We start from the raw sequence: 10,079 nt of genomic DNA, 5'->3' as shown, positions 1-10,079 counted from the left end.
TAGAAATGGCGCGCGCTTACGGTCTCCGTCCCCGTTTATAGCTCCTGGTTTCATAGAATATTTAAATTACGTACATTATTCTAAGCTAGCATTTGCAGTCGCGGGCTCGTTTCGGGACTAATTCGAGTATTTCCCCTGATGAATAAAGTAGTCTTATGGATCTTGCCTTCCGAGTTCTCTTCCACCGATTCCAAACAATAAAATTTCGACCGGATAAAGACTGAACTATCTGTCGAGACTGGAACTAATCAACAAATGCAATCAAAATGTAGCTGTTCCCAAGATTATCATTCCAAAGCCAAGTCGTGTTAATAAACAAGGACAATTCGCTCAGATCGCGATAAATGCTGCCGTCGAAGCGTTTAAATTCGCCAAAATCTAACGCTGAGAGCACATAATAGCGAGGCATACGGCGACTGAATGGAAAGAAGTCAAAAAAAGATCCATCGGAAAGACGAGCTCACATGGCCTGCTCACATACTCACATGTTCGCCACATGTCTTATCACATGTCTTGGCATTAAACGGTACCAGTTTACTGGCCGTGACATGCCCCTGCAAAAATCAAGCGGGGTGGCCATTTTGGTGTCCTTACAGGAATGTGGTTTTCTTCGACCTAGAACCGTGCACAGGGAAACCAACTCTGAAAAGCCACAGGTCAAAATTAGGTTTGCGCTCCACTTCGTCGAACGCAACAAACAAGGTGTAAAATAAATAGAATTAAATAATTAAATAATTCGCATAGCTCGAATATTGGACTCTTTCTTCGATATGAGGTGAAAAGTATTTCTGTACGACTGGTGTTAAAAAAAATTGTTTTTGGATTGAATCATTTATAGCCGAGAAATTCGCAATTATGTGCAATTCTCTGTAACAGCGTTCCCAGACATGCTCTGTAATTTAACAAGCAATAGCAGGCATCATCTTTGCATCATTGACCTTAATTAAAACTGTCTAATTTGTTTATGGATTGAATTATTTATAGCTGAGTTATTATCAATTTTGTGAAGCGTCTCTGTGCATAATTGTTAAAGTCTAATTAATTGCATTATGTTTACGGGCCACGCTACGATACCAACACTGCAGGAGTGCAGTATTGGTTTACCCAGTCATGGGGCCACAGGTTCAAATCCGGCACATAATCGTTTGGAAATTTAAACCTGACAAAAGTACACCTGAAAACTCAAGTGGATTGGTACTGACTACACCATCAGATTGTGCAGTACAGTTCAAGTTTGAACTAGTGAACTCAGTCATGGAGATCTCTCTCGGTTAAATTTGTGTTTGTCTATTGCGATATCGTAATTAGTGACCATTTGCTTCTCCAAACAAGAAATCTGAATTATAACTCAAATATAATGTCCTGCCAAGACACTTTTTCTATGCAGCCAGTTAGAAGCGGAATCGCTATAACCACCCAGTTGAATGACTTCTTAAACCTACCGACCCCCCCCCCCCCTATAACCCCCTGATCGCACTATACACGGACTGATGATCGTCTCATACGTGATCGTTCTATCATAAAAGTTTGTACTTCAAAGCGATCTGAATACATTACTTCTGCTGGCTCGGGAAGAATATCTATGATATGCCCGGAGTTTGCCAAGATCAAATACGCTCTCTTGGTCAAGTTTGTGATCACATTTAAGGATGACTAATGGTGCATACACCGCTGTCCAGTTAGGATCTCGGCACAAATTGGGTTTGCTGTATGAGTACATATCAACTAAGGAAACTGAGATGTTACAAATAAATACGCCAAACAAGACAATGGAGTTCAGCTCAGTGTTGGACTCAACAGCTTCAAGACTTTAAAACTGATTTTCATGACATCTCCTTACCTTATGGACTACATAAATGACGGTTAATTGACAAAAAAAACCTACTAAAGTAAGAATGAAGAAACATAGAATAAAGATTTTATTCATTCATTTATTTATTTATTTATTTATTTATTTTATTTGCTATGGTTATTCCCTTCCCTCCCCTCCTAGACTGAAACAACAAATCGATGAAAAAACAACAACAAGCAAACAAACAAACACACACAAAAATCAATATATAATAAAACAAATTACTTTGTCCCAAAAACAACACAGTTAAATATCTATAGTATAAAATGTGCCTAATCATTTATTTATATGTATACTATTAACACTAAAAATTCCGTTATGCACACAGTAGAAATCTGAATAAAATAGCGATAGGCCTGCAAATATACAGTCAAAAGGTCTACAATTCTAAATTTACTACTAAAATTAGCAACATCGCTGGCCAGCTTCACTATTGTAGACATATCTGTTCTAGAGCCGCGCACATGCACAAATCTAGGTGAACGAGTATTTCATAAAATGAGATTTTACTGTCACGCCAGTAAAATATAGTTAATGGAGCGTGACGTACGTTCTGAATGAGCCGTTCATGGCGGCATCACTTTCTATAGAGCTATTGAGCAGCTATATTCCAAAGGTCAACAAACTGTAAGCGTTATTGTAGCTAAACCTAAAACATTGTAGCTTTGTTATCTTCTGAACGTTGTAACGTACCATAGCATTGGTGCAAAGCATTAAAGCACTATTCATGTTTAAGATGTTACAAGTGTTAGGGTAAGCTGTTCGGTAGTACAGCCTTTTCTACTGGCTTACAAGCAGACGAACGTCTCCATATAAAAGCTCGGAAAACTGTTCAGAGTCCATTCTGAGTTCGTCTAAGAAACGTAGCTATTGCTTATTGTAAATCTATCGTTTAAGTTTTGTAAACCTTCCATGGCTCGCTCTCGCCGCTCGTCGAATACTGCTCGGGTCGCTACCAGAAGTGAGGACCTATCGAAGCTATCCAGCGAAGTCCTCAAACTCCGTCTTCAATCGCTGAATTTGCCCATAACAGGCTCCAAAGTGCAACTCCTCGCCCGGCTCAAGCGAGCATCGACGGGAAAGGCCAGTCAATCTAAACGAAGACCTGGTCGGCCTCAACGCACCCGTCATACGGCGAACAAAACATCCACGCAACAGCCGTTCACTACAGCCAGTGAAATCGACGCCACTCAAGGCCGGCGTCTCAGCATTCCGGAGGACAGCACCCTCTCCGACCGCGCCTCGCTGTCTTCTATTGAGGACATGCTGCAGTCAGATACAGAGGAAGATCTCTTCCATACTAATCACTCTACCGATCGAAGAGACGCCCTCAGTCCAGCGCAGCGTTCTGCCATCGAGGACATTGTATCCCGGTCTGTACACAGCGCTCTGGACGCCGTTCGTACAAACAGCGCCTTCAGCCCAACGCCCTCCAGCCAAACTCTCGCAGCTTCGGGTATGGCGTCTCCTTTGGGTCTGTCGAGGCCAGTGGACCGTAATATGGAGGACAAAATACTCCGGGGTGAGTACGTTGATCTTGCCTTACTCTTACCTGACAACTTGTATCAGTCCCAGGCCCCTGAAATTCAGCTCCACTTAGACGACTCGTCCTCAGGTCCCCTGGGTTCCCCGGTCACCATGGTTAGGAAAAGAAAACCCGTTATACACTCTTTTCAGAAGTGGCTGGAGGCCTACATGGTGTACATGTTGGTCATTGTAACTGCCTATCCAAGACGGGCACTTGAGCTGATTAAGTACCAGCAGATAATTAGTCGCGTGGTAACTAAATTCAAGGGTCTTGCTTGGCTTTCCTACGACCAGCAATTTCGTCGCCGTGCCTCTTCCAATTTGTCCCTTCAGTGGGACAAAGTAGACCTGGAGTTATGGACGGTGACCTTCTCAGGCCTAGCTAAGCCCCATTGCGGTATCTGCTCGAGTCCCCATCACGCTGAAGATGTCTGTCCTTCCGCTGACCCCTACAGAAAACAGCGTCGTTCCCAGACGGTGTGCTTTGACTTCAACAGGTCCTCTGGGTGCCGACGCCGAAACTGCAGCTACCCGCACGTGTGCCGCCGCTGCTACTCAAACGGCCACACCGTCCAAGACTGCTCTCAGCAACAATCCAGTGGCCAAGCCCGGAACGCGGGAGTCCCCAGACCTAGTGAGCGAAGCAAGAAGTAAAGTGGAGCAGCAAAGGCGTCATCAGAAGCCATTAGTATCCTCACCTATTGACATTTATCGCTTAGATTTAGAATTAACTGATCATCCGGATCGTAATTTTGTCTTTAATTTGCTAACTACGCTTAAAGAAGGCGCCCGTATTGGTTATTGTGGGCCGCGTTCAGCCCAGATTTCCCCCAACCTTATAACTGCGACGCAGCCCCCTGATGTAGTTTCTGCCAACCTGCAAATTTCCAGTGTCATCCAGTGGGAGTTATTCCTAAAAAACACTCAAATGACTGGCGAACTATCTATCACCTCTCCTACCCACAGGGAAATAGTATAAATGACCACATTGCCAAGGATCCCTATTCCCTGAGCTATGTTCGGGTAGACGATGCAATTCATATCCTCCAGTCCCTGGGAAAGGGAGCCTTTATGGCTAAGACTGATCTTAAATCAGCCTTTCGCCTTGTACCAATCCACCCCGAAGGCTGGAACTTACTGGGTATTTTGTGGAAATCTCAATACTACGTGGACATGTACTTACCCTTCGGGCTTCGCAGTGCCCTGTTCATTTTTAATCAGCTCTCCGATGGGCTCGAGTGGATCCTAAAACATAACTATGGTCTCCAGCGGGTCATTCACATCCTGGACGACTTCTTCATTGCTGAAAGTTCTAGATTAGCTTGTCTTACTAGCTTCAGCACTCTTTTACGGGTATTCATGTCACTTAGGGCCCCGGTAGTAGCGTCCAAGACCATAGGCCCCTCCCAAGAAATAGAATTTATGGGGATCGTTTTAGATAGCATTCGCATGGAGACCCGCTTACCCCAGGACAAACTTTCCAGGACTTATGACTTGCTGACATCCTTTAAGAAACGCCGCTCCGTGCGCCTGGTCGAGTTACAATCACTCATTGGTACTCTCCAGTTTGCATGTAAAGTGGTAGTCCCCGGCAGGACCTTCCTTCAACGCGCCATTAATTTAATTAAGGGTGTCCCTAGTCGTTTTCATCACATCAGGCTTAACAGGGAGTTCTTTAGGGACCTCGATATGTGGAAAGTTTTCCTCTCCAAATGGAACGGGTGCTCCCTTTTTCTTGAGTCCACCACTACCCCTACTCCAGACCTAGAGCTCTACACTGACGCAGCGGGCTCCGTGGGGTTCGGCGGTTATTTTCAGGGAAAGTGGTGCCAAGGGCACTGGCCTCCTCATATGCTTTTGAACCGAGAGCGGGGTATAAGCATTGAGTGGCAAGAACTCTTCCCCACCGTTGTTGCCTGCGCTATATGGCACCCACTTTTCAAGGGAAAACGTCTGCAGTTTTGGTGTGACAATGAGTCAGTGGTATCTATCATAAATTCGGGGCATTCAAAAGCTCCCCTTATCATGGAACTGGTCAGAAAGCTTGTTCTCCTATCCATGGAACATAATTTTCTCGTACGGACCCGTCGTGTTCCTGGAGTTTCAAATGAGATTGCTGATGCCCTCTTCCGCTTTCAGATGCAGCGTTTCTGGGCCCTCGCACCCGACGCCGACCAGATTCCTTGTACCATCCCGCCTTCACTAATGACCCTTTGAGAGAGGAAGTGCTCACCTACGCTTCTTGGGGTCTTTCCAAGAACACAAATCGAGCCTACAGCTGTGGGGAAAAACGCTTTTTACAATTCTGCCTGATGAATCGCCTCCTAGGTCCAGACGGGGATGTCCTACCCGCCTCCGAGGGTACTCTTGTTTATTTTGCCTCCTATCTCGCTAGAACGGTGCGTCATAGCACAATTAAACTCTATTTAGCAGCTGTTCGCAACCTCCATATCACTGCCGGGTGCAGTGACCCTCTGAAGGGCAAGCTTCTTCTCCACAAGGTTTTACGCGGTATTCTCCGCTACCAAGGCGAACAGCGTATTCGCCGTCAACCGGTTACCCCTCAGGTTCTCTCGGCAATCCGTCCTGTTCTGCAATCATGGCTTAGCCCCCGGGATTTCTCCATGATCTGGGCCGCCTTCAATTTAGCCTTTTTCGCCTTCCTGCGATGCAGTGAATTTACCTACAACAGTGTTCGCAAATTTAGACCGCTTTTTGATCTTTCTACTGATTGTATAGCCTTTCATCCAACCCTGGCATGCCCGCAGCGCATGACGGTGCAGCTAAAATCTTCAAAAACAGACGTTTACAGGCGAGGGCAGTCTCTCACCATCGCTCGCACTTCGTCCACCCTTACCGCAGTGTCGGCTATGCGAGAGTACTTTCTCTTAGCACGGCCACAACAGGGTCCCTTATTTTACTTCCAGTTAGGTAATTTGCTTACTCGGGGAGCGGTTTCGCACCTTCTACGGGACAGTTCGAGGGTCGCAGGTCTTCCTTACCAGAGTCTCAAGGGCCATAGCTTCCGCATAGGTGCTGCGTCGGTTGCCGCTGCTGCCGGCTTGCCAGACTGGCTTATTAAAGTCATGGGTCGCTGGTCCTCAGACTGTTACCAGCTTTATATAAGAACTCCTCAATCTACATTAGAGTCAGTAGCTCCCAGGATGGTTAACATTGTTGAACGTTTCTCGCCGAACTAGCTTCTCACCGGCTTCCATGGCTTGGGGGATGCATTGCCTTGCATGCGTCAGTGGCGGTTAAGTCTGCGCAGCGACTTCCCCCAGGCTTGTTGTTTTTTCATCGCCTTTGAACATCACTTGCTAACCGATACTCTTGTCCGATCCAGCACGTGCTGTCTGTCATTCAGCTCGTAGTGCTGGGGAGATAAGTGAGGTTGTTTTGTCACGTTATCGCCGGAAGTCGCATGGGCTAACCAAACGCAAGGCAGTGTTCCCCCATTAACGCCATCACGAGTTGTTTGATTTGAGTAATAGCTCTGGTTCAATCGCAAGTCGCCACGGTTAACTTACTTTTGCTAGGAACAACGACATTAACTTTAAGTTAAATATTTTGGGTGAACATAAATTGACGCCAGTGCCTCTCAGATTGCAGGGAGTTTCTCTAACGCTGAAAAAGTCTTTAATATACAACCTGTATATAACGGCCCTGTATTATGCGGCCACCCTCTATTAAGCAGCCAGTTTTCAAAGTCCTGATTTTTCGCTCATAAAAACGCTGTAAAATTTTCGCTCATAAAAATTTGTTACCTGAATTAGACGGCCACCTCTATTAAGCGGCCGCGGCCACCCTATAGCAGTCCTGTGTTTGTCTTTCTTTGTTATTTTTACCTGTGTTAAGCGGCCACCCTGAACGTAACAACTATGAAATTGAATTGACGGAATGAGATATTTTGTTGTGAACTGTAAGTCATAGACATACAGTACTGTATGCGGTAGAAGAGTAGAGGACAATTTATTGCACAGAACTTTTACACAATGTTACGTATATCATACCGGTGCAAGTTACAAGTTGGCACTGAACTTTGTTTAAAACATTGATTGCTTGAAAGAGAGTTGATTCTCCTATTGTTTCTTTGCATGAAGTGTTTTTTATGCATACGCCATTAAAATTGACATTAGACCACGCCCAGTGATCCTCTATTAAGCAGCCACCTAGCTGTATTGAGCGGCCAGTTCCTCAAGTCTCGAGGGTGGCCGTTATATTCAGGTTCGACTGTACTTAGGACCATTAGAATGAAGGCATTTATGTAGCAGGATAAGAGACTGCTGTTTTCTCCTATGCTCTAAGACCTCTAACGTTTTCAACGTTTTCATATTAACAATATGGGACAATTCACATATAAAATAGATTTGCAATAGCCCAGCAGGATATAAGGGGAATAATAAGCATCTTCCAACCGTTTCACTTGTGTTCTCCCCAGACCAAGAAGGAGAGGACTACAGTATTCTAAATGTGGCAGAATCAAGAGTTATGAAGCCTTAATATTTTATTACTAGGTACAAAACGCGTAATTCTTTCGAGGGCGCAACGTTTGGTGTATGCCTTACGGAACTGCTGGAACTGATTAGAAATGTGTTCTTTGGAGGTCAGCATGTTGTCGAGTTCAACGCCAGTAGTAATGGTGGCTTATATGAGCGGTAACCAATCAGGAGCCGAGAAAGACAATAGGCTATTGCTTGGAGAACAATGGACGCTATTGTTTTCCAAATCCAAGATGGCCGCCACAAATTTCAGCCAATCAGGAGCCGAATTAAGAACAATGGATGCTATTGTAATAGTAGTAGTAATAGTAAAAGTAATAGTAATAGTAATAGCTAGTAGTAATAGACACTTATATGAGCGGTAACCAATCAGGAGTCGAATTAAGAACAATGGATGCTATTGTTTTCCAAATCCAAGATGGCCGCCACAAATTTCAGCCAATCAGGAGCCGAATTAAGAATTCAAGATGGCGGCGCCCACGAAAGTCGGCCATGTTGGAAAACAGCCCACCAGCCTCGACGGAGGACTGGGATCGGTCTCACGGATTTCCATGGCGACACAAATCACGCTAGGGCCACGCAAAATTGTCATGCAACTTTAAACTCGATACTTACAGTGTCCTGTGGTCCTAAACGACGAAGGTCCGTCCGGCAAGTGGCCATGATGAAGACCGAGAGACTTGGGTCCGAGTCTAGCCTATATAGGGTGGTGCAAAGCATCGTGGGACGATGACCTCATCGATATCCAATCAGAATACTCACAGATGGGCTTCCCCAGTCCCCCTCGGTTAAGGAGAGTATTAAACCAAACATCACACAATGTCAAATGTCACGAACTTTAATATCAAAACTTTTGCGCTAACATTAAAAGATATGACGTCATTGCCATGTTGATCGAGTAAAAAGACTGGTTTCTATCGTCATCACACAATTTTTCAAATGAACTTTAATGTCCAAAACGTTTGCGCTAAAATTACAGAAAGCTGGTCATTGTGTCTCAAATCAGATAACACTAAGAAAGAAATGCAACAGAAATAATTTGATCTAGCGTGAATGCAATCTTTGACGAGTAGCGAATAATAAGCGAAGACAAAAATTTATAGGCTAAAAGGTGAGAAGAAAAAAATACCATTGAAATGCTTCAAGTAAAAATGAATTGCTAATGGCAGTTTGCAATAAAATCTTAACTCCTTGATCTCGACTGTTCCCTTGAGAAAAGCATCATTCAAAGGAATCTTGAACAAACAAAAGGCATTTTGGGCGACCATTGAAGAATTAACATAATTAGTCAGAGATGAAACATGGAATAAATTAAAACCGAAAAGCACATGTTTAGAAGCTGAAATCATGATAGACTGTATCTTAACCCTTGAGAATAAAATCAAAGGAATTTCAAACAAACGTTTCGCGCTTGAAGTAAAGATTTAACTTCATTTACAAACACTGCAAATCGCTCCTAATTCAACAATTATAGCTGTTTAAGCGGGTTTCCAATAGCGCCAAAATAAATCACTTACATCAAATATAGTCCTTTCCTTCAAAGCGTCACACAACTAGCAATCGCTCAACTCCATAGCCACGAAGACAGGAAAGAATGTTACGCTTAGAAAAGAAGACGTGTGCTGAACGTTGTCACAAGTAAAATGAATTCTCTCAAGACCGATTGACTTATAAACGGGTATTCACAAAACAATAAACAATGTCGCGTGGTTAACAACCAATGAGAGGATGGGGGATGGGGAGTACGCGATATCACGTGGTCAAGAATCAATGAGAAGTCGGGGGATAGGGGTTATACCGCACAGTAATGTCATTAAATTGTTATAAGCAAAACAGAGTCTAAGTCTTTACAACGTTTATTGAATAATAACTCAAAAGAAAGAATTGATTATAATTTTAACTCTTAAAGTCTTGACCGGTTACAAAGTGTTGGGAACTAAACTCGTTTCCAGTTTCACAGACTCTTGGTCCCTGGCTCCAAAACGCACGATATTCTGCCGTAGTTTTCTTTGCTTTTGGTCATGAAGTCTTTGCCTGATCCGTTCCTTATTCTTGGCATAATAACGTCTCAAATATTCGTTGATCCGTTCCCTGTTGTTTTCACAGTATTGTCTTCGGTAATTTCTGATGTGCTCCTTGTTCTGTTGACAATAGGCTCTCTGGCTGCGGGCGAGTCGTTCTTTGTTGTTTTCATACCA

At 44.0% G+C, this 10,079-nt stretch overlaps 2 protein-coding genes across 2 annotated transcripts; both read left to right on the top strand.

Annotated features, from left to right (window-relative positions):
* Window positions 1-2,544: 2,544 nt before the first annotated feature.
* Window positions 2,545-9,282, top strand: LOC149112043 (uncharacterized). The gene is made up of 2 exons (XM_089289687.1): window positions 2,545-4,067; window positions 7,897-9,282. The coding sequence occupies exon 1, from the start codon at window positions 2,765-2,767 to the stop codon at window positions 4,031-4,033; it is 1,269 nt and encodes a 422-aa protein (XP_089145813.1). The 5' UTR covers window positions 2,545-2,764; the 3' UTR covers window positions 4,034-4,067; window positions 7,897-9,282.
* LOC149112044 (uncharacterized) lies at window positions 4,451-5,596 on the top strand. The gene has a single exon (XM_089289285.1). The coding sequence runs from the start codon at window positions 4,451-4,453 to the stop codon at window positions 5,594-5,596; it is 1,146 nt and encodes a 381-aa protein (XP_089145411.1).
* Window positions 9,283-10,079: the final 797 nt, after the last annotated feature.

This window comes from Orbicella faveolata, unplaced genomic scaffold, assembly GCF_042242905.1.
Source record: "Orbicella faveolata isolate gen_17 unplaced genomic scaffold, um_ofav_v1 contig_2, whole genome shotgun sequence".
Taxonomy (NCBI): domain Eukaryota; kingdom Metazoa; phylum Cnidaria; class Anthozoa; order Scleractinia; family Merulinidae; genus Orbicella; species Orbicella faveolata.
This window is presented reverse-complemented; position numbering and strand designations above follow the sequence as displayed.